The sequence below is a fragment of the Micrasema longulum genome, unplaced genomic scaffold (assembly GCF_059751315.1).
Source record: "Micrasema longulum isolate JH-2025_06_02 unplaced genomic scaffold, ASM5975131v1 h1tg002058l, whole genome shotgun sequence".
Classification (NCBI taxonomy): Eukaryota; Metazoa; Arthropoda; class Insecta; order Trichoptera; family Brachycentridae; genus Micrasema; species Micrasema longulum.
The window spans coordinates 6,931-32,661 of NW_028279225.1; the positions used below are offsets into that span (position 1 = coordinate 6,931).

A 25,731-nucleotide genomic window follows, 5' to 3' on the forward strand; every position below is an offset into this window, starting at 1 on the left:
CTTGGTAAGATCCCGGTGGAGTTTCCGCAGGTGGAAGAGTGTCAGCATGACGCAGATGAGGTTGATAGCGATCCACAGCACGTTGAGCACGTAGTGGCGGTAGGGACCGTGGACGAGCGGGCACGACGGAGCGCGCGGCCCGCTGTCAGCGCTCGCAGCCAGCGCGCCGGACAGGAATGTCGGACCCAGGTTTATAGTGATGGAAGCGAACCAAATGATGAAGGTTCCAAACAGCACGCACTGGGAAGAGACAATCACACATGGAAATTAGCGTATTGGTAAATTATTATCATTATATATATAATTCTTCTGTATGTATGATGTCACTGAACTTCTAAACGGCTTAACCGATTTACTTGCGGTTTTTAGTGAAATGTAGATAATTGCGCTGTGCGTGTTCGTAGTTATTAAAACTTTAAATTGAATTTGTTAAAACAAAGTTAAAAGCATAAATATGTTTTTCATTGATCTACCAGGGTTGCATTCGACGAGAATGCAGATTAAAAGAAGGAAGGATGTTGTTTTTTTGTGTTTAAAAAAGTGTGTTTTTGCACTTTTTATGGATCCCAATCAGGTTCTTTCCTTTCATTCCTTGTAATTTCTTCTCATTTATTTCTTTTTACTGGATTTCTGATAATACTAAAAAAATATAAACTGACATACAATATTTTTTAAAAAATTGCATTTGTGAATAAAGTGCACCCATGTTGGTAAAAAAAGCTGAGCTTGACAGTTGCAAAAAAAATTCTATATTTGATAATTAATTGTTTTATGTTTTGGAATGTACCATAAACAGCCTAAGTGAGTACCGACTTAAATTCAATATTTAAATATTTATAATTTTTAATTCTGGAATTCAATCATAAATAAGTACCTAGGTACCTACATATCAATGAAAAGATATTTTTTAAATGTAGCTAATACTATGTTTAGCATCCTTGTTTAGCAGAATTAATATCTAAATTAAAAGTAAATTTAAATAAATCCCTATTTAATAAATTTGACTTACTACAATAGAGATGGAGAACATTTTAGAGAAGAAAATATAAAAGTCTAAGGATCTACAGGGCTTATGACCTGTCATTGGCTGGTTTAATTGGCCACTTTGCACCTTTACCATTCTGCCTATTTGAATATCTATATTCCTTTAGTCAACTTAAATCAAGAATGATAGGCCATAAGCCCTGTAAATGCCTAGGCTTCTAAATTTCCTTCTCTAAAATGTTCTCCATCTCTGTTGTAGTATGTTAATATTGACAGTTCCCTAGGGGGTTAAATTCAATTCATGTCTACAAAAATTTAGACGAACTTAAAACATTGTTAGTAAATTTAAGACCGTAATTTTTCAATTTGTTGATGCCGACAATATAGAACGCGATGAAAATAAACAACTTTGTTTGATAATTTTAAATTTCCTAAAATCTGATTTTAAGATATTTCATACTTAAATTATTTTATACCACTTGGGAAAAATAATTGGGTTTAGGAATGGCTAATTCTCTAAAAAAGGTTTTTAGTTAGCAACGGTTTTAAATAGGATGGATTGGCTCCAGTTGAACGGCGATGAGGGTGAACCAGATGATGAAGGTGCTAAACAACACAACCTTGAAACTGTTGACTGAATTACTGTTTCCCTAGAAATATTAAAAATAATAATTTAGAAACGCAAATGTATTGATTTACCATACCAGACCAGGCATTTTCGGTTATAATTACGATCAAATCTTACAATTAATGCGACTAGTGTATAAAAGGTTAGGTTAGGTTAGGACCTGTGAGAGGTTAGGTTAAGTACAATATAGTAAGCACAGAGTAAGTTGTTTAGAAGGATTACAATTATTTATCTGATGGATGACATTAAAAAAATCATACTTTCAACTTCTGCTAGATACTGCTTTTTTGTTTGGAGCGGTCGTGTAGCGAATCTAACACTTCGCCTGTTTTCTGACCTATCCAAAGCAACACTGTACCTATTTACAATCATTTATTATATTGGTACTGTCTCAGTTTCACTGACGCTACGGACGCTTTTCTTGATACACGACCTTTATTCTTCTTTCTGAAAATACTTAGAATATATCCATTGGGTCGTATTCAACTACGCATTTGACCCTTAATATTTCAACCCACTAAGCCAAAAATTTGTAAACAATATATTATGTGAATTTCATCTGCCATTACACACGCCATCAGATATTTCATGAACAAGGGCGTAAGGGCGAGGCTGTGGAATTATGTTGGGTGGTTTGACGCCACAGATAAATGTTTCATTACCGTATTTAAATGTATTGAAATTCTCACATTTCGTCAACCAGTGGCGGTGCACTATTTAAAAAAAAAAAAGAATATTTGCATTCTTTTGATTTATATTTATAATATTTAGATTTTGGGGGCATTTTCAACGTGTTGTAAATAACTCACATCTAGAAAATGGGAATCAAGTTGCGGTAGAGTGGGATTTAAACCTCGGACCTCTGATCCATATGTCCGCGATACTAGCTACAGGACCACAACCCGGTTTAAAGGTTTGAGACACGATCTTAAAAGCTTTAAGTATCAAATTTACATTGTTATTAAATATATACTCACGGTAAAAGGGGAAATAAAAGCAGTAGGGCTTAAAGTTAAATTAAATTAAAATTGCGACTTTCAAAATTGATATTTAAAAGTGTAACTCGATTTTGATAAGAAAAATATTTGAGTGAAACCGATGGAAATATCCTCGGCTTTTTAAACAGATGTATGTGAAGGTAGTGCTTTCATACCGGTTTATTGTCACCGTCTAGATTATTTTCTTTCAGCACAAATATGCTAATGCAACTAGATAACAGGAGCTCCCTCAGGTAGCTTTTTTTCCTGTATGCGAATACTGCTAAGGAAATTTAAGTCCTCAGATGCGGTGTGCGGTATGTGGCGAGGAAGCTGTTTATTGTCATGATGTTATCTATTAATTACTATAAAATTCTTAGCCGAAAGTCTTAAATATACTTTTGATATTAAAATTCAGTGTCTTTTTTAAAAAAAATGCATTGTTTTATAAAATTGCAAAGCGGGTTTTCTAGAACGGGCATTTATTATGCTTATGTGAGAGCCTGCTATAATTTCATATTACTGTTTCGGAATGATAATATGTAAATGAATATATAACCAATTTGAATATGAATTTGCAATTAAATTATGAATTAAAAATTCAAAATCGGTGTATCAAGGCAGTGCTCTAAGCATCGTAATGCACGGATTTGGAAATTATAACGATGATTAATGCCAAACATCAAATTTCCTAACTATAAACTTCTAATCCTACCTGAATATGAAGATTAGTGTTATAAGTTATTGGCTTATTGTAAGTAGTCGCCTTGTACTTAAGGCACGCCTCTGATGTGTACATAACCCAGCCAACGTATGTTTAATGTCTACAGTTAGATCCTCTATCTTGTAGAATGTGTATTTTACGTCGACGAAACCTACGTCATATTTATATGTTTACAAAAGCTTGGTGTATCCTATATTTTATTTCGTACCTTCTAAAAATGTAGTACACGAAACTAATATCTTTGCAGAGACTTCAAAAAGCGTCCGCTAGCCAATAGTCCAATGGTCAATAATCGAAAAAAAAACTGAATTAATAAAATGACTTAAAATGTCTAGTGTGAAAATTATCATTTCAGAAAAATAATCGTTGTTCCATTCCAGAAGCTACACTATCGGTTGAAGTAATAATATTACATTTCCGCGAAAACGGTGCAAGCCAAACCCCTAATACGTCACGATTCGGTTAAATTTTGAACTTTGTCTGTGACCGTTTAGTTATAAATAGAACGTCGTCATGAATCTTGACGTCAAGGTAAAACATGTCATGTTTAACTAAAGATATATTTGATTTATATTATAAACTCAATGAAAAGAGTCCAAAGATCAATTAGAAAAGTGATTAAAAACACCATCAACATTTCCAACACAACACCTTTTTGAAATTTTTAATGTACCATCAATTGATCTATAAAAAAATTCAATTCTATCAATTTATGATAAAAAACAAAAAAACAGCGTTGCATAAAACTTTCCAAGATACCAAAATAACATTTAAATGCCAAATTTCAACACGAATGCAGAGACAAAACTTAAGGTGAGGAAAGTACATTCTAATTTCAAATGCAAAGAATAACCCGAAGGTGAAGACAATAATATGTACTTTCCTCACCTTAAGGTTTGTCTCTGCATACGGGTATTAATATTTTGAAAATAGTTACGTATACCAAGGGATAATTTCTTTGACAACTAACCTGATAAAATAAAAAATATCAGTTTCTTTCCAAAATTCAAACTAAAGGTAAAATAGTTTGTGTACCAATTACCTTGATTAAATGTTACTTTAAGTCATATTTAAATGTTGCGTCTAAAAATCATAAAAATATATTTTTATAATATTTGATTACACATATGTACCCTCCTTTTGTTTAGCAGCTTCAAACTTTATTTTATAATTGTTAATACCGTGTTTATATATAATTTTTACTTAATGTGTGTGTGTGTGTGTGTAGGTGAGGGAGGGTAGGTGCATGTGCGTTTGATTATTTTTATATACATACACATGCGATGGCACATGTCAATTTTTTTATATATATTCATTCAGTAAAAAAAAATGTTCTTTTACTATTAATCCCACACCAAGTACAAGAAGTTTCCTATTTTTTGATGTGGTATTGGTTACGTTTTCTTCATGTGTACTTTCGCCTTACGTATTTTTGTGCAAAAAAAAAATTGTAATTTACTTAATTATATTTATTTATTTAATTGCAAAAGTACACAAAATTAAGGTGCATAAAAAAGAAATAAATCTAATGAATACAAAAACCTCACCAAGCCACTTTTTGTGGCTTATTAGTGAAGTTTCCCTATATAAATATGAATCCTACATAACAATAAGTATTTTTACACATACAATTACAGTCTAAATAAGGAACAGTAGTTAGACTGTATCCACCCAATCAAAAAAAGAAAAAAAAGAAAAGGAAAAACAAACACTCTTGCATGGTGAGCAAGTGCGCTGACCATTACACCACGAAGCGTAATCTGCTTGTCAAAAGTAGTTATATTTTAGTTACTTACGTCAAACCCTTAAATATGTTTTTTAGAGTGAAGGTACTAAAAATTGTTTTTCTGTAATGTTTATTTACTTTTTTTTATTGGCGCAATTTTAAAAGAAGAGCTATTTAAAATGCCAAAACAGTGTGATTTCTTACTTTTTATCGGCATGATAAACTATGATTTGGTATGGCATCAAATTTTAATTGATTTGACGGTTGTTTTTTATTAAGACCTATTTTTAACGTCATTAACATAAACCAATCTTTAATATTTGCTTATCAACATAGGAAGGATGGGAGAAGTTTTCTCCCAAAAACTACAATAGTGTGATTTAAATATAATAAAATTATATAACAAAGAGTTATTTAATATGAAATGAACTAATGTGGTAAAAACATTACTAGACAGACCAATCACTGATGATTGAGAAAAAAACTAAGTCCATTGGAACTTATAACAAACTAACTGCTAAAATTCATAACGCAATTTTAGCAGCGAGTTTTGTTAATTACTCAATAGTAATTCAAATCAGTGGAGATACGTTTGTAATAAATATTAATCTCTAGAAAAACTGAAGGTAATGGAGAAACTTTTCCATATTCAGCTGTACTCTCACACAAAACAAATCTAGGCGCTGTATTACAAAGGCACGTTAACATTTGACGCTGTTTGTCGATAAACGTCGACGACTATAGCAATCTCCGTGTGTAATGGCTAAAATACATACTCGACCTATGCACAAAAGGTTTCGGCTTCGATTCCCGGTGAGTACAGAAAAAATAATGCGATTTTTCTCAACCCTGAGTGTTCTGTGCTGTAATTCACCATTGTAATTGGGCCTCCTCGTGGTGGTAAAAAAAAAGCTAAATGACTAACATAAACCTTCCATTTTTTTACAAACAATATGGCACATTTTAACTCTCTTGCAAGAATGTTAAGACTCTACAACAAAATAAAAAAAAGTTAACATTGACATTTATCATGATGAGCAAATTGATTATAAAAAAAATGTGTCTTAAATTAAATGCCTAATCTTTATTTTTGTGTATGTAAATTAATTTTAGTTTATTTTATTACATCTTATATGTTCTTATTTTCTCTTTTCTTTTCTTTTAAAAAAAATAAAAGAATTAAGTAGTTTCTGATGTTTAACTCAATTTTATTTCTTTAACTCAATCTTTATTTTTATCTTTCACTAAACTTAATCTTTATTATTTCCTACTTAAATGGATTTAATTAAGCTACACACTTATTTTATATAATTTATGAAAGATGGGGAAGTTCTATAATTGAGGATATGTATAAAGAATATTAGCAACGCTTACTTAAAAATTGTATGTATCTTATATAACCTTGTTAAACTTCCAAATAAATAAAAAAAAAAAAATAAGCATTATGTCTGGAATAACCTTTGCTTATTACCTTTTAGGATTTTTTAATGCCAGTCTACCCGTTTTCCCAAATGCAAATGTTTCATTAAAGCACGCTAAAGAATGGAAGAGTTAAGGAAATATGGATGTTTAAACATGTGGCAACTTAAACCAGATAATAATAGATCATAAGCCCTGTAAATGCTTAGACTTCCATATTCCCTAATCAACAAACTGCTGCCACTGTTGCACATAATTTAGAGTTAACCTGGCCGTTCCTGTAATGTAAGCAGCGCGGCGCGGCGTTGCTAATTGCATTTAATTAATGAATATCTCGGCAACTACAATCAATTTTACCAGGATCTTTAGATTCCATGTTACAACTGAAATTATTTGGCGCACTGTTCTTTGGGAAACGCCATTATGAAGTAACCTTTCCTAACTCTTCATACACTATTCTTTTTATGTGAAGAAATGTGCTCAACGAGACCGTTCTCAATGTCAAACAGCAAAGCCTTTTTTTCTTAAATTAAAGAAAAAAAGTCAGCCGCACGTGGTTACAACATTTTTCCATTTATTTTACTAAAAAAATGTCACATATGGGACATTTTATCTTAAATTTAAATTTCATGCTCTAAATATTTTTCACGTATTTTTTTACATGGACTACTATACTTTATCATAAAATAAAAATTGTCCAAAAATGTCTAGGCTCAAACATATAAAAAATAAAACTCAACCGATGTTTTGTGTACTCATCGAAATTTTTTGTTTTCTTTTATATTCTGTTTTCTAGATAATGTTTCTATCATTGTAGGTATAATATGTATTTTTTTGTAATGTATTTGTCATGAAAAAAGAATGGTGATGAAATGTGAAGTTATAAAACTTTTCGAAATGTACAATTTGATTCAATAAGCAGAATGATTTGTGCCTAATTAATAACGATTCACCAAGTTGATTATGTAAATAATCTTCCAAAATGTTTATTAATAGTTAAAATAATAAGAATCTTAAAATAAATAATGCTTTTTGTTATTTCGACATTTTTCTTAAAAATATATTCCTTGTCGGTAGAATAACATAACTAATAACAATTAACATATTGCAACAGAGATGAAGAATATTTATGAGAAAGTAATATAGAAGTAATATCTACAGGGATTATGACCTGTCATTGGCTAGTTTAAGTGGTCGCTTTACACACTTTGTAACATTCGACATTCTGCCCATATTTGAACATCTATATTCGTTCAGTTCTTTCATCTGCTGATGTTTATGAAGTTAAAGAGCTGAAACCTTTATTTATGCGGGTAAGATTCCTCTGATTGAATTATATCACCTGCATACTAGACAACGCCTGAAATTTATATTTTTCAATTTTTATACTTCTTCATGGACCAGGTGGATTTATCAACAATATTTTGAGTTTATCCATTTTTTTAGACAAGTACTTAATTCAACTCCCTAGGACGCGGTTAATATTAATATATTGCAACAGAGGTGAAGAACAAACGTTTAAAAAAATTGGACAAACTCAGAATATTGTTAACATTTAATTATTATATAACATTAAAAAAATGTTATATTTTAAAATTTATTTATTAGAATAGATACATGTAAATAAAAGAAAAAGGTCTCTTGGTGTAAGGGTCGGCGCATTTGCCTACCATTCAAGAGGTCTCAAGTTTGATTCCCGACAGTGTTAATACAAAATATTTATTTATTAAATAGGGTTTTTTCCCTGGACTAGTACCTGAAGCGTAAGACTGATCATCTTACCTTTATGTAACAAAAATGATCAAGATACGCTGCGATTGGTATACCGACGCAGTGCCCTATGCACCATTAGGTGCGGATAGGGAACGATGATGATGATGAAATAAATAAAAATATTTTTTTCCGAAAAAGAGATGACACAAACATTATTGAAACATGGACATCAGTATTCAGGATACTTAATCCTCACTGAACCCTAGCATAACCCAATTAAAATATATTGATTATTTGGGTTTTCATTTGGTTGGTATGATTTAATGTGAAATATAAAAATGTAAAAATAAACCAAATTAACGCTACGTTTGAGTCAATATTTTACGGTTTGATATAAATAGATTAACACCTGCTGGCTGAAAAATCAAACAAGTTTAATATTAATGGTATTTTGAGTTTGTCCAAATTTTTGTAGACAAGGACTGGATTCAACTCCCTGGGGAGCTTTTCATATAAACATATTACAACAGAGATGAAGAACATTTTAGAGAAGGTAATATAGTTGTCTAGGCATCTACAGAGCTTATGATCTGTCATTCGCTGGTTTAAGTGGCCACTTTACACCTTGTGTAACATTCACCATTCTGCCCATATTTGAAGATCTATATTCCTTCAATTCTTTCATCTGTTGATGTTTGCGAAGTTAAAGAGCTGAAATCTTTTTTATGCGGGTGAGATTCATCTAATTAAATTATTTCACCCACATACTAGGCAACGCCTGAAAATGTTATTTTTTCAATATCTATACTTCTTCGTATACCAGGTGAATTTATCAACAATATTTTGATTATGTCTAAATTTTTGTAGACAAGGACTGGATTCAGCTCCCTGGGGAGCTTTTTATATTAACATATTACAACAGAGATGAAGAACATTTTAGGGAAGGTAATATAGTTGTCTAGTCATCTACAGGGCTTATGACCTGTCATTCGCTGGTTTAAGTGGCCACTTTACAACTGTGTAACATTCACCATTCTGCCAACATTTAAACATCTATATTCTTTCAATTCTTTCATCCTCTTTCATTATCCTCTTTCATCATTTCAAAGTGGCTACTTAAACCATCCATGGACAGTCTATAAGCTCTGTAGACGCCTAGACTTCTATATTACCTTCTCTTAAATGTTCTTCATCTTTGTTGTAATACGTTAAGTTTAATATTGGTGGTTTATAAATGTCTAACCAGACTTTTCATACCCACACATATATTGTCTGTAATTATTTATCGGCTATAAAAACTCCCAAGATAAGCTGAATTGCAGTCCCTTTATTTGTCAAATGTAAAGTTAATTGTACTAACATGTCCCTATTTTTATATTTAAATATACATCTACACCATAACTTTCATGATGTATTCTAGATTTAGTATACCCGCGCACAGGCCATGCCTATGTGGAATTTTTTCGATTCAATAAATAAAGTGATATTTGTAATCTAAAAATGTTCCGAAGATAAAGTAAATAAAATAAAATATAAAATAAATTTATTTATCTAGAGTTAAAGAAAGTTTATTAAACTGTACAAAAAAACAAAGTTCAATCTCAAGCTTTATGATTTTCGCGTAAAATAATTTACAGAGCACGGCATGACATACCAGAATTTTCGAATTGTTGAATTGTATTTCATTTGTAAACCCTAGTTTTTATTTTTCACTTTCACGTGTATTTTTACACTATTTTTTACATTTACGGTTTTACACGATTTCGTATTTTCTTCTTCTTTTTACTTAAAACTTTTTACATTGCTCGTATACTTTGTTACGAAATTATTTTTTGTAAGAACTTGCATATTTTATTCGAAATTAGCAGGTAACATGACAGTTTTTAAAACTATTATTTGACATATTAATTTTAAAGAAGCCGTTTACACGCTGGCTTCTTATACCTTCACATAGTTTTTGTATACCATATTTGTTCAATTTTTGTAATTAAGTGTAAGTACTATTTGACATGTTAGGGTATAAGAGCAAACTTAGAAATCTCCACCAAAAACGGAAAATTAGTGATTGTTGCCAAAATAAACTGTACATAAAAACCTACCTACCTAAATAATAGCGTTATTTAAAACTGTCTCTAAATCTGGCAAAAACAGATTTCAATTATACTTCTTGACACCGCAAACTTAGCATTCTTCATTGAGTTGGTGAAGCATAATTAGAAATCTCCCAAATCTTTTTTTAAACTTTTTCGCATATATTTCAGTAACTCCTTAAATGGAGATTTCTAAGTTTGCTTTTAATACCCCCAAGTATTTAAATAGAAATAACATCTCATGTTCTTAGACCATATCATCACACATATTTAAAAATAAATAAAACATTTGATGTTTTAAGTCAAATGCAATATTAATAAGAACAACCAGTTTCAAGTATTCAGAATTACCCTTTACCGGGTAGCCAAAATAATTACGCAGAATAGTACTTAGGTAGTGATAATGGTGTCTGAAGGGCGCAGGGCAAGGTGGGATTTTTAATTAGTTTAATTTATGCTTTATTTAGTTTGTTCATAACACCTTACATTTTATTTATAAATTTATCATGAACATACAGGAGTCACCCGGAAATCAATTCTCAGTGTCAGCTGACCTACTATCGTTTAAAAGACAGTCCAAAAACGAAATCACACATTTTCCCAGGCGCAAATCCTACAAACATATTTTTTCAAATTGATTTGAAATGTTTTGTGCTTTTCAATTTCTTTCTTTTTTCAGATAATTCATTGTACAATTTTAAAGCCTTGCACAATGAGTTTTAAGACTGTATTTTTCCTCATTAGTTAATATCATCGTATTTTGTAACGTTTCGGCATTGCTGATTAAATTTCGTTTTTTTTAAATGCGATTTTATTGTTTTTTTAATGAAAATTGTAGCATTATATTTTATTTGTTGCTTAACTGTGAAAAAACCGATTTCTTAATGCATGCTTTCTACATTTGAATATATATATATATATATTTAACGTATTATCCCCATTGCTCTACATTTTACAATGTTGATTTCCCTTTTCTTGGAAATATTGAAAACTGGGGTGAGGAATGGAAAACAATACTAATTATAAAAGTTTTTCATGAATTTATTATTTATCTTTTTCTTAATTATACACTGTCTTGGCATCATACGGAAAGAATATTGGTTAGTATCTTTATTTAAAATGAATTTTCTCCATAATATTTGTATCGTTCTTGATGCAAATAACGTTGTGAAAACAATCGATACTTTCTCTGTTATCGTCGACGTCACAGGAGAAATATGTTTTCGCTTTTGGGATGGGGTGGTGCGGGCGGTAAGAGTTACGGAGCGATAGAGCTGTTAATCAATCATTGCGGGGATATTGTAATCCGCGCCTCCTCGCACGGGCGAGGAGTAGGTACAATATTGCCACACCACGGCACTGGAGAGAGATGTAACCCGTATATTTACATGTTTATCCATCCCCGAAATATAATGTTCGTGGATTTATAAATACCCCGAATATTTCAGTGCTCCCGTTCAATTAGGCCTGTTTTGGATTGATTTGTTCTCATTAATTAAATGGCTTATCTATCGTTCGTTAAGCAAGCGTTTTTGGAGGACATCGTTTTATAAAAATTAAAAACATACCACGTTTTGACTACGCCAACGTCTAAGCTTTAGTATATTTATATTCAGGATTTTAACCCTAGAAGGATTTTTACGAGGTAGGTACATTATATTGTTTAAAATGTTTTCGAACATTTTTTACTGCATTTATGAACCTACAAAAAAATCCCTACGAATTTTTTTTTACAGAAAAGGCGTTTGGGAAAAAAAAAATAATCTCTTAGCTTATTTCAAATTCCACTAAAGCAGAAATAAATAATTTTGTAAAACAATTTTCCACATAATTTGAATTTAATATTTAACTTGTACTTGACCTTTGAAGGGTATTTTTTATTTTCTTTTATTTAAGAAACATACAGTACAGTTACATAGTTTTATATTTTACACAGTTAGACTTAACTCTAATGGACCAGTGAAGTTTCCATATTATAAGGTAATTATATGTAAGATTATATATTAAAGTACAAAAAAGAGAAGGAAAAAAACATAAATAGAAGTTGTTTAAATTTTTTAATTAAAGTAAAAAATAAAGAAAATTTTCAAAACTTAAGAATTAAAATAAAGAATGAAAAACATGCTCAGATGTAAAAATAAAATAATAACAACATTTTTTTAAAAAGGAAAAACATAAATGTACACATACATATTTGTATATTATTTCGTATATTACAAATGTACTACGTACACAGTTGTTTTAGTTTAAAAAATATTACGCAAAATAATGTTTCACAGTTGCATTAAAAATACGTGTATACACATTTACATAAATATTTTTTTTTTAATTAAAAAATATATATGGTATTATTCTCTTCATTGTGCTAATAACGAGATTAATGTCAATTTTTACTATCTGTACAGAAAGCGAGCTTCTGGGCATAGGTAATTTGACAGGTAGAAACGACTTGCGTCCCGTCGGGTTTACGGTCTGAAAAGACACATATTTCGATCCCTCGGATCAATTTAAGTCACCTCCTAACCAGAGCGAATTGGAATTGACTTACGGTAGGGAGCACTTTCGTTCGGATTTTAGGTGGGTAGGTATTAAGTAGGTAAATGACGTATGGAATGGTAGGAATCTCTGTGAAAAGGTAACTTATAGTGTATGCCACGGCTACGGTATTTTGGTTTAAATGCTTTTTTTATGTTAGTTCGAACGCTACAATAACTAAAAAAAGTTTAAACAAAATAATGTTGTATCTGAAAACATCTAAAAAATTAAAAATAAAAACTTAATTTTTGTTTTTTTGTTAGGTATACGTACACAATACACAGTATGTCTTTAAATGATTCGGTTTAAAGAGTGGTTACGTTAACTAAACGTAAACTACCTTAACTACTTAATTAAAGTTTTTTTTAACCCGAATCATTTATACCATCGTTGTTATGACATGTGTTGAAGTGATTGACGCGTGTGACTAAAGATGCTAAAAATCTCCTTCCGGTTTCTGAAATACGGAGATAGTAAAATATAATATTTATTGTAACAACCCACAAATTATAATAACAATCAAAAGTTTTTACACACGCCCATTGAAATGAAAATTTTTTAATAATATTTCTTTGTGTTTTCCGATCATCTCCATAAACGCCTAATTAGAATTCTGCGAACACCACCTGCGGCTGATTTCATGCTAAACCACAGATAAACATGGCGGCTTAGCGAAATCGCTCGAACGATGTAATCCTGCGAGAGCCGATTATACGTAACGCGGAGTGTATCTACGGTTTATACTCGTATTTCTGTGGCAAGAAGGGATCTTCTTCTGCTCATATTTTCTCTAGTCACTGCGATGTTAATTCTAAAGGAGGCGCCCTTGTCTGCCGCGGCTAGAAGAAAAAGCGGCATAACACTATAAGATTGGGGGTAAAAGGAATGCTAATTCTGTGAAGACGCCATTTTGACGATAAAATATCAAATTAATAGGTTACTTATAAACTGATATACACATTATGTTTTATGTCTGCTCAGCGAACGTTTGTTATATTCGTATATATTAATTTCGTTGAGGTATTTTACCAAAATCAGCAAAAACACATTTTTTCAAAATGTTTTTTGTTCTTTTAAATTATCTGTCAATTTCAACTTAACCCTCGAAAGGTTAAATGTGGTGTGTGATATAAATGTTATATTTGAAGCTAACTAACTTCGTGGTTATAACAACAAAACAGAAACGCAAACTCAAATAAAACGCAAACACAAACTTATAAATACATTTAAGTTTGTTAGTGAAAATTCTTGATGGAAGTTCATTGAAATGATGATGTCGCAAAAGCGACGAACCCGGTCACTAGATATTTTAAATTTGTAAATTAAAGTACCACTCGTCTTTAATTTATATAATAAATTACAAATGCATATTTATATTCTACTCACACAATAAATAAAGCAAACCCATCTTAACAGTGGGGGCGCATTCTTTTTATGAATGTCATGTTTTCTAAACAATTATCTAATTACCTACCATCAAATATTAAACCCGCATCCTACACAACTTATAATATAGGAACATTGTTAAAAAATCACAAAAATATAGTTCATAAATCTGGCATATACCAATTAAATTGTAATGATAGCGATTCAATCTACATTAAAACTAGAAGAAACTTTAATGTTAAGAGTAAAAGAGCACATAAGGTGCCTAAATAATAATATTTTTTCTGAATTCGCAAACCGTCTGATAGAAAATAATTATTATTTCAATAAAGACACCGGATTAAAAGTACTTACTTCATGTTGAAAATAAAATATTAAAATTAAGCAACTTGGAATTTAAAAAAGCTATTCATAATAACAAATAAATAATTAATTACCAATTTTTATTTTAGTCCACTCCTGTCTAGTTTCGAACGTATCCATCTCATTACCAACATTTCAAGAAAAAAAAAGATTTATTTGTTTCATCGGCAGCAAACTGATAACATAAAATAAAATATGTAAGAATTTATTAGTTGAGTAAACCTTGACAAAGAAGCTTGTTTAGCTTTGAAAAAAAATAGTGGTGAAAAACAAAGTTCTTTTATTTATTTAACTAAGTAGTATGTGATGTTTACAAATATTGGGATACCCTCAAAATATTTTTCGGTGCTGTGTAAACGGTTATCGTAAAAAAATAGGAGAATCAGGAATATATCAATTATAAGCAGGTACATTTTTATGTAATATTTATCTACAAACTTTAATATAGGGAATACTCAGGTATATTATTATATTTATATTATGGTTTTTGTTGCGTTTATCTAAGTTCCTAAGTGTACCCGCTCCAAAGTATAAAAATAATAAAAATCTAATAAAAAATAAACAAGTCAACGAGTCTCCAAAGAAATCAATGTCCGGGCAATTTTTTAAAAGTACTATTTACACAATATGCAAAATAAGGAATCACAATATTCTGTATTGGAGGAGAAATTATAGACTCTGAATAATATATTAGATTACGTAGTCGTAGGTTCAGAATCACTAAATATGGAAAATTTAAAATCCACACGGCATGGTAAAATAACGTAAGCGGGTCGATATTGAGTATTATATACATATTTTTTATTATATTAATGCCTGGCATACGCAATAACCGGTACACCATGAGGCCGACTAATCTCCACTTGGTTTCCTGTTCCGGGACTTTTACCTGAGAGTCACCGCTGAATACATTTTAAATAAATAGTAAATTAGATAATAAATGTCAGTTTACCCTCATTTTTCCGTACCTTACGAATTTGGACGGTACATGTAAAATTGGCCATTCTTTGTCAGATGACACGAGGCTTGATAGTTTATTTGGAATTCTAGTAATAATGAACTGACAGTACGGACGTATCAAGGCAAGATTCACATTTAATAATACACCGTGACGTATTCCTATTTGATAATATACCGTGACGTATAACATAATATGTCCAATCTTCACATCCTTAAAACTTTTTGAAATTTGGTCTAATTGAAAAGGAAGAGCAATTCTCGGTAAAATTATCAAAGTTATTTTCTTATGATTTTGAACTCATAAATATAATATAATATACTCGTATAAATATAATAATATATCATATTACAACAAATCTCTCAAACTTCTCGGTTTTATCAATAGAGTGACAACGGACTTTAAAAATATTAATACCATCAAAACTCTTTATTGCTCACGTTCGACCCCATCTAGAATACGCTTCTCCTATTTGGTCTCCATTCTACAGGACTCATATTTACCATTTTGAGTCTGTCCAGCACCGTTTTATAAGAAAAGTGGCATGGTTGCTCGGATTACAAAGGGGTAATTATTCCTATTTTGAAATAGAGCAATCTCTTAATCTGTCTTCATTGGAGAGACGTAGAACTGAGATGGACCTTATATGCATTTTCAAAATACTTAATGCTATAAGTGATGTCCCATCTCTGTTGCAATCAATTTCTTGTCATGTTCCTAACCATGTCACCAGAAGTCAAAATCTGCTATTTATTAAATCTTCTAAGAGCAACTTTTGTTTTTATGCCCCAATGTCCAGAATGTGTAGATTAGTCAATTCATCTCACGACTTGGAATTCTTTGGGATAGATCTTCCGGCTTTTCGTAGATCTCTTCGCGACTAAACAGTGTGGGATGAAGTTGGATTGGCATGGTTTAGTTCGAAGTCTTATGTCTTTCGTTTTAATTAATATATTGTATACCATTATTGTTTTGCCCTTGTTTGCCTTTGCTACATAGTTTTATGTTATTTTTGTTCAGTTTCTTGCATTTATGTTTCTTCATGAAACTGTTGTAATTGGCGTAGGCCGTATAATAAATAAATAAATAAATAAATAAATAAATAAATAAATAAATAAATAAATAAATAAATAAATAAATAAATAAATAAATAAATAAATAAATAAATAAATAAATAAATAAATAAATAAATAAATAAATAAATAAATAAATAAATAAATAAATAAATAAATAAATAAATAAATAAATAAATAAATAAATAAATAAATAAATAAATAAATAAATAAATAAATAAATAAATAAATAAATAAATAAATAAATAAATAAATAAATAAATAAATAAATAAATAAATAAATAAATAAATAAATAAATAAATAAATAAATAAATAAATAAATAAATAAATAAATAAATAAATAAATAAATACATAAATAAATAAATACATAAATAAATAAATAAATAAACAAATAAATAAATAAAATAATAATCATTATTCCCTTTCCGCATCTAATGGTGCATAGGACACTGCATTGGTATACCAATTGCGGGGTATCTTGATCATTTTTGTTGCATAAAGGTTAGAAGGTTTAAGGGTATACGAACTATTTATTTATGCTTTATTAAGTTAGTTCATAACATCTTTAGAACGAATATAAACTTTTAATAACATAACATTTTTTATCAAAATTTGTCAATAACATATTAATTCAAATTCATTTTAAATATTTCGATCTTTTCTTTCTCCTTTATTTCTTTAGGTAACTCGTTGTACAGCTTCAATCCCTTGTACAACTGTGAAATATTTCAGTGTAAAAACACCCTTGTAAATAAATATTTCACATCAATCATGTCGGGAATCGAACCCGAGGTATCTTGCACGGTAGGTAAACGCATTGACCATTACACCACGAGGCTGACTAAAAATAAATTTAATTACGACGAACAAAAAGAATAAACATGATAAAATATAACTGGTATTTTTGTATAGTTTCTTGTCCGCAGGTGGTCAAACCTGTCTCTAACGTTCCGTGTTCCCGTTTCCTGGCAAGTCAACTCTCTCGAGAAGGATTTATATTCTCCCCGCTTTCAACAAAGGCTCTCACCCGATTACGGATTCTCGACATGTGAGATAAAAAGGCAGACGCGGACGTAGAGAAAGAGGGTAAATTTTATCTTAAGGCTATAAAAATAGTGATTTATCTAATATGTTTACAGATAACTGCGATCTACGGCAAAAAATAACACATTCTCGTATAGTTTGCTTTTTACAAAAACAATACTAGAGCCATGTAATTTTATGTATTTAGTACACATTTATTTCTAATTAACCAATTGAATTGGATTGGATTCTGTAGGACTCATCCGGAAATCAATGCCCCCTGTTATCTGCCACACTGGACAGTGCAAAAATTGAATCAAACAATACATGATTAAAACATTCAAATTGTTGATTCGCAGTGATATCAAATTGCTGACAGCCGGGAAAATAGTATACGACCTTAATTCCACACTAGGAAATAAAGTATGGACGACAGTATATCGGCAGATACTCAGCAGGTACTCAATCAGTTAGTTAGTCAAGTAAAACGTTTACGCGGTTACGCTATTTATTCATTTATGCAATAAATACACCGTTGAAGCCCAACTTTGTTTTCTTCTGTCACCTCCAACTGGGTCGGAGCTTCCATGCTTTTTACACGCATAATTCCTACAATGACTTAATTCAATAATTACTATGGTGAACGATCATTAGCAGTCGCTATCCCCAGAATCTTATCTACCTAAGAACATAATTAACATTACTAAAATATATAAGAAAGCTGCACTGAAATACGCCACAGACATAATATGGTGTTGTATTAGCGATTTTACACCGGGCAATGCTGTAACCAACAACATAATGAATCTGAAATTTTAGGCTTGAAATGACAGTAATGGGCACTTGCAACACCAGGTGCCAGGCCTGCCAATGTAACAACGCAGGAACGCAACATGTCACCAATAACTGAAAAACAAAATTCAGACTCTCTTCGCCCGGCGCTAATTTTGGTTATTTCGACGTGCACGACTTTTAATATTTAACGTAAATTAATTTCATATACCATGGTTAGGTTCAGCCAATATTGTGGGCATCCATTTTCTAATATTTTTCCTTTATTATAGACAATTAGGTAGTAATAAATTCCACATAAATATGTTAGTGAAATCTTTAATTTAAACATGCTCATTCTCACTCAAAAAAACTTTTGGGTAAGTTAAAACTCCATTTAATCATTCTTCACACCATAACGCTTACACTACAACAGTATCTGTTATTCCGCCAAAGTGTAAACAACATATATTTTCGTAGCGTTAAACATGTTGAATTTCGTTACAATAAAAGAGTATGGGCAGGAAATTTTGCTGCATTACTTTTCAAAAAAAAATTTCAACTGAAACATACAGAATTACGGTGTCCATGCTCTGTCGGAACATAACCAAACATCATTATTATCTCTGCTCTGCACTATGATCAGCTGGGTGTAGTGTATTTTGAGCTCCTTAAACCCAATGAAACCACCTCAAGAGTTCGCTATCGACTAGAATTGATGCGTTATAACCGAGCATTGAAGTAGAACTGACCGCAATTCTGGGAGAGACACGACAGAGAAATTTTGCAGCATAACTCGGCCACGTGTTGCAAGGCCAGTCAAAACATACTCAAACGCTCAAACGGGAATCCTACTCCACCCGTCATATTCACCGGGCATTGTCCCTCTCGATTACCACTTATTCCGATCGATGACTCATGGCATGGCTGAACAGCACTTCCATTCTTATGATGATGCAAATAAATGGCGCGATTTGTGGATAACCTCAAAAGATGAGTCGTTTTTTCGAGATGGTAATTGTATGCTGCCAGACAGAAAGTAGTCGCTAGTGATGGACAACACTTTCAATGGCACGTGCTTTACTGAATTTTAAAAGCAAAGCATTAATTTTCACGAAAAAATAGCGAGAACTTATTCTATCGTGAGTTATTTATATTAACATATTGCAATCGTAAAGGCATAGTGAAATGTTTTTTTTTTTATTTAGGTATTTCTGCGCTTGGTGATTTAGTTAGTTAAGTTACTGTTTTATAACGGTAGTTACATTTTTTTACCACCTCTAGCACACATGCTTGTACGACGCGAATACAATTATTTTAAGAAACGCGCCAGGTAGCGTGTGGAAGTAACATTCTCCTAATGTACGCATGCGCAGGTTTAAAGGCGTTGCGTTCACCCTCTGAATTTTGAAAATCGGAAGTATGGAGACGTGTGACTAGTGCTATGTCGACGCGAGTTAAACAGCGGGCTGTTATCAAATTTTTAGCTGCTAAAAAAACCGACCCCTACTGAGATTCAGTGTATTTTTAAGGCGGTTAATAGTGACAATACTGTTGAAAGGTCTACTGTTAATCGATGGGAAGTAAAATTTCGTGGTTGCGAGCCCGAAAAAGCTATAATTGTTGATGAATAACGCAACGGACGTCCGATCACTGCCGCAAACTTGTCGGCAATTTGATTCAAAATGACGGGCAACAGTAAATTCTTCTCAGTACAGACAGATTCTAAAACACCGCCGATGACGAGTTTGTCGTATTAGAGGCAGCCTGGTGCCAATAATCTTGCAACATGACGGCGCTAGTCCGCACACCTCGCGCGCTACTGAAAGAAAACTGCAAAACCTGAAGTTCCGATTACCCGATCTTGCGTCTTGCGATTAGATCTCAAGAATAATCATTACACCTCGGACGGTGAGGTGAAGGCAGCTATCAACTCCTGGATTCGAGAAAAGTCGTCAGAAATTTTCAGTGACAGAATAAAAAATTGTTACACGTTGGGAGAAATGTGTTAGGCTTAACGGTGATTATGTCGAAAAATAAAAAAATGATTTTGAAGCTTAAGAATCGTACTTTAATGATCCTTTTTCCTGATCTTGCTATTGGTTTTTGTTCATGTTCTAAAAACATGTGTGCATTACTTTTTAGCCTACCCTAGTTTTATGTATGCTCTGGTAATTGTAAAGGTGGCGTTGTATTTTAGTATTTAGATGTTCATGTAGTTAGAGTCCCGACGAAGAGACGGGTACGTCATGTAACCGGTAGATATTAAGGAGCCGATAAATGATTTTGTACGTATATTTTTTTTGTTTTTGATGTGTATTATTATTATCTTATCTCTTTCTGAAATTAATTTAGCAAATATTTTTGTGTACCATATATTATATTATTATCTACTTATATTATTATATATTATGTTATTATATTTTTATTATATTTTTATTATATTTTTTAATATTTATTATATTTTATTATTATATACTTACTGTTAACTGATTTTTACTATTTGTTTTTAACATTCATTTGTTAAAACCATTTTTTTGCTTAAATTCTTTACAAGTTATTTACAATTTGCTTTTTAATTCTAAAATTTTTCTTATATCCATATTTTTCTTTTTTTTTTTTACTATGCAAAGTTTCACCTTTTATTTTGCATTGCAGCATCCTTTCTTAATTCTACATGTATACAAAAAAAACGTGTTGTTTATTTTTAAAATTATTACTTACTGTGTTTGTACTTATCTGCATAAGTTTTGTAAATGCCTCTTGGGCGTATTGTAAAATTAAACAAATAAAAATAATAAAAATAAATATAAAAAAATATTAGTAGAAATGTTTTACAATAAAGTTAATGCTTTAAAAACAAATATGATCTACATTTTCAACACAGAAAAATCTCGAAAAACTTTTTTCCGGTTCACGGATAATCCTGATTTGCTTTTCGATGTTTCAAGGGGAAATTAAAATGACAAGGATTAGTGTGACGTCAAAGACAGCAGCAGGGATTGGTGCGGAAAGGGGAGATCAGGACGACAGAGAGTAATGCGAGAGTGGTTAGTTAAGTATAGTGAAGCGCATAACTGAATGATGAAATTAATCGAATGATTCCTAACTTTATCTAATGATAATAAGTTATGTTAAAAATAATTGGTTGAAGAAGAAACATGTTCGGTTGGAAATGGAACCAATAACGAAGTTCAATGGTATTTTCAAATAGACTATAAAACTAATCCAAAATTTAAAAAAATATTTTCTACATGTATTATCTGCGCTCTGAATTGTGGAAGTTTTATAATTTTGAAATTACTCCGTGTGCAATGTCACAAGTCTTCTTCAGTGAGGTTTTCTGATTGGTGAATTGGCTTCCCGTAAACTGAAAATCTATCACAAAACTCTATCATTGGTTAATTCGGAAGTACGAGTGATGTCGTTCAAAGTAGGTAGTTTTAATTAAAATAATATTTACAATATTTTGAGTTTGTTCAAATTATTGTAGACAAAATACTTGATTTCACCCTTTAGGGAGTCATTGAGATTAACTAATTACAATAGGGATAGTGTGTAAAGTGGCCACTCAAACAAGCGAATCGACAGGTCATAAGCCCTGTGAATGCCTAGACTTCTATATTTCATTCTCTAAAATGTTTTCCATCCCTGTTGTAATGTGTTAAAATCATTTAAAAAAAAATCGTATATTTTAAATTAACAGCGTCGTACAATTTAATGCTTTAATTTTTAACCCGCGTAAAAAAACGTCTGTTATATCAAATTTCCCGTAGCGCTGAACATCCTCATTGGTGAAAATATGAATAAAATAATCACTCGGGTTGTGATCCCTTGATAGTACCACTTTATTAGAGATTAGAGGTCTGACTAGAGGTTTTGTTCTCACTCTGTTTCAACCCATCGAATCACAATGAAGAAGTTCAATGCTACGAGAAATTGGCTATAGTATAATTGTACGGCAAAGTTTCTCTACAATTGACAGGAAAGTAAGGTGATCAGTCTTATGCGTCAGGTACCAGTCCAAGGACTGTAAATTATGGTATTAAGGGGATCCAAAAGCCCACCATCCACCCGCAGCTTTTGTAAAGTCCTACACTGCTATTCTGAACGCTTTTATAGCGCCGTATATACCGCGCTATAAAAGCGTTTAGAATACCAGTCCTGGGGGACTCCGTGCAAAGAGGAAAGTGAACTACATTATTCCTAGGTAACACAAACTCGGAAGATGTATGGATAGCGGTCAAAAAGTCGTCCTAACCCCTCGGATCACCTCAATCTCTCTGTTTTTATTTATTCAAAAAAACATAAAAAAACTTTGAAACAATTAATTTGAAAAAAAAGTGTATTTACATAAAATAAATAAAGACTTTAGTAAAACTGAACAATACACAATAAAAAAATCAGGTATTGTACAAAAATAAGTACAGGTATTTCTTTTTACTGAAACATTGGTAGGTCATATAAAAAAAACACATTTCGTATTTCCAAAGAAAATCAGAAGAATGCATATACATAAAACAGAATTATGGACAAATATGTTTACAATAAGTCGGAATAGTCGGCACGCGTGCATGATACTATGTATGAATGTAGAGGAAGCGAGGTTTGTGTGCAAAGACATAGTGGTATAGCGTTCTATCGTCTCTGCTTACCCTTACGGAAACAGCGTAATGGTTTGTTGTTGTTGGTATTTACAAAATGAAAATGGCCTAGAATAAAGAAGGACACCCTGGATGAACAGATCCGAAGACCACCAGCTTAAGGAGGGACAGAACAAGAGAAGAAAGCACAGGCCCAACTGTATCAGCATCCCACAGGAACAGCTGCCCGTCTCATCAAATTTAAACTACCTAGTTAACGAAAAGTTCATTTGGGGTGAGAAAAAAAGGGAAAGTAAATAGATGATGAGATTTTTTTGGGAATCACATTCTTATTTCTCTGCCTTTATTTTAATTTTGAATTCTCATGCAATTTTAGGGATCAGTTAGTTAGTTTTATGGTTTTTTTCATGGTTTTCCAAACCACAACAGGTTACACAGTGTGTAAACTAATCACTTTTATCAGCCAATGACAGGTGAAAACCCATACAAGTACATAGATTTCCGTATTTCCTTTTAATTTCTTCCTCTATTTTTGATATCTGTTTTTTTTTTTACAAAACAGATCACCCTAATAATTCAGTTATGACAGTAATCTAATTATTCGACTATGGTAATACGCATCACTAGTATAATAAATAGTACCTGCGGACTGTCCATAAGGAGCGGCCCTGTGAGGTCAGCTTGGTCCTCCTCACGTTCCGGGAAGACTGGGCTGTCGTTCAGGACTGTAGTCAGCATATTGACTGTGGAAACAGTCACCTGAAAACAATAAAAATATTTAGTTCTGGAACGTTTGATACAATATTTATCTTACAGTAAGTACTGAGAGCCAAAAGAAATTAACCGACATTTGTGAAAACTTTCGTGAACGAGGTCTTAATTTTAAAATCACTCGCGGCATGGCGCAGTTGGTTAAACGGGCAATTGTGAAACTGGCGTTGCGGGTTTGATTCCCACCAGTTGCAAGAAAGAAAAAAACAAGAAATATTATTTTCTCAATTGGTCTGGGTGTTGTAATGTATTTTTATTGCGTTCTTCCATATCTCCTCTTTCCTACCTGTTGACAAACCTCTAAAATAGAGGCTTAGCGGGTTATTTCTTTAAAAAAATGATAAAAAACGTGTGGAGGCGTATATAAAACGGCATACTATTTATGTTAAATTTGTGATACGATGAAAAGCATCAAACATGTTTTGAGTGTGTACAAATGTTTGTAAACAGGCTGGATTTCTTCCTTTGGGAGTTATTTAGATCTATATTGGTTGCAAGAAAGAGGGGAAACACTCTTGAGAAGGAAATATAGAGGTGTAGGCATTTACAGGGCTTATGACCTGTCAAGTTATCTTAAAAAATATTTCAAATTGTCAAATTGTGTTGCATGAAAAAAGTAAGTGTAGTGTTTATAAACATTGCGCACAAAAAATATCTCTAGGTCAAGTTCTATAGAACATACGAGTTATGATAAATACAATGTTATTGTTGTAATGAAATGGGTCATATAAAATCGAACTGTAGATTTTTAAAGAAAAAATGTTGAATTTGTGGGTTAGAAGGTCATTTAAAAATTGTTTTTAAAATACGGAAAAAATCAGTAGGCTTGATACAAACGGTAAATACCTTAAAACCATTTCTTATTAAAATTTATGTAAACCATAAAAAGTTTACAGAAATAATAAGATTCTGGAGCATCGGTTTCTGTAATTCCATTTAATATTTTTGTACAAAAGATGCCTTCAACACAGTTAATCATTAGTGGTATAATATTGTCATCATACTTGTTTAAAAGTTAAAAAAGGAATGGTTCACGCCAGACGCTGTAGTCTTTGTGGGCATTTTTTCCAATTTATGTTATAGCTTAATTTTAAGATGTATTTTTCTAAAGTGTATTTTTGTAATTATATTTCTATGTAAATAATATATGTATGGAAAAATACACAAATAAAAAATAAATGTTTCCGTGGAGTAAAAAAATGTTTGAATTTTTTTTTGTTCAAAATGGTTCAAAGATTGGTAGGGATTTTATGGACATTTTTTGAATATCGTTAAGGGGATTGACTTCGATTAAGGAAAATATGAAATAAAAAAAATAAAAAAATCAAGATTACCGGTTTCAGAACCAGTAAATTAATATAAAAGGTGAAGGTGTAGGTGATTTGAAATTGATAAGCCTAATACGAATTAAATATACCAACAACTCTGTAATTAATAATTCCGCTCAAGCTGACTTTGGAATGAGCTACCTCTTCATATAAAAAAGAAACGCCTGAAACATTAGTATATATTATCAGAATCATGAACTCCCTGAATTTTATTGTTTTTTTTTATATGTATATTTTCACCCCTTTTTCTTTCCTTGGTTCCTTTTCTGATTCCACATTCCTCATCATTTTATATGAATAACATAATGTAAAGTTAAAATATGCAAGCCTTATTTCCCAATTAAAAAACAGACTTCTCTTTGTGAATTGGGAATTATTTTATTTTATTTGGAATTCATACAGATGTACAGCTTAAAATGCTTGTACTTCTACTACTACTACTACCATCACGCCATTTCTCCGTGAGGGTAGCCAGGGAGAATAGACCGCCACACAAGTCTATCCTGGCATACATTTCTAGCTTCTTCCACATTCATACATCTTGTCATACATGCTTTTCGGTTCTGCCTGCTTTTGACATGACCAGACTTAAGATTTTGGTTTATCTGATCATACCACGTCTTCCTTGGTCATCCGCGTCTTACGTTGCGGTTCAT

The 25,731-nt window shown here is 31.5% G+C and overlaps 1 protein-coding gene across 1 annotated transcript; it reads right to left on the reverse strand.

The window, feature by feature from the left end:
- Nucleotides 1-25,731, reverse strand: LOC148273167 (uncharacterized; the record flags this gene model as incomplete). The annotated part of the gene is made up of 3 exons (XM_088239067.1): nucleotides 25,720-25,731; nucleotides 23,619-23,735; nucleotides 1-240 (listed from the first exon to the last, which is right to left on the reverse strand). Coding segments are annotated over exons 1-3 (369 nt in total), but the record flags the coding sequence as incomplete, so codon positions are not given.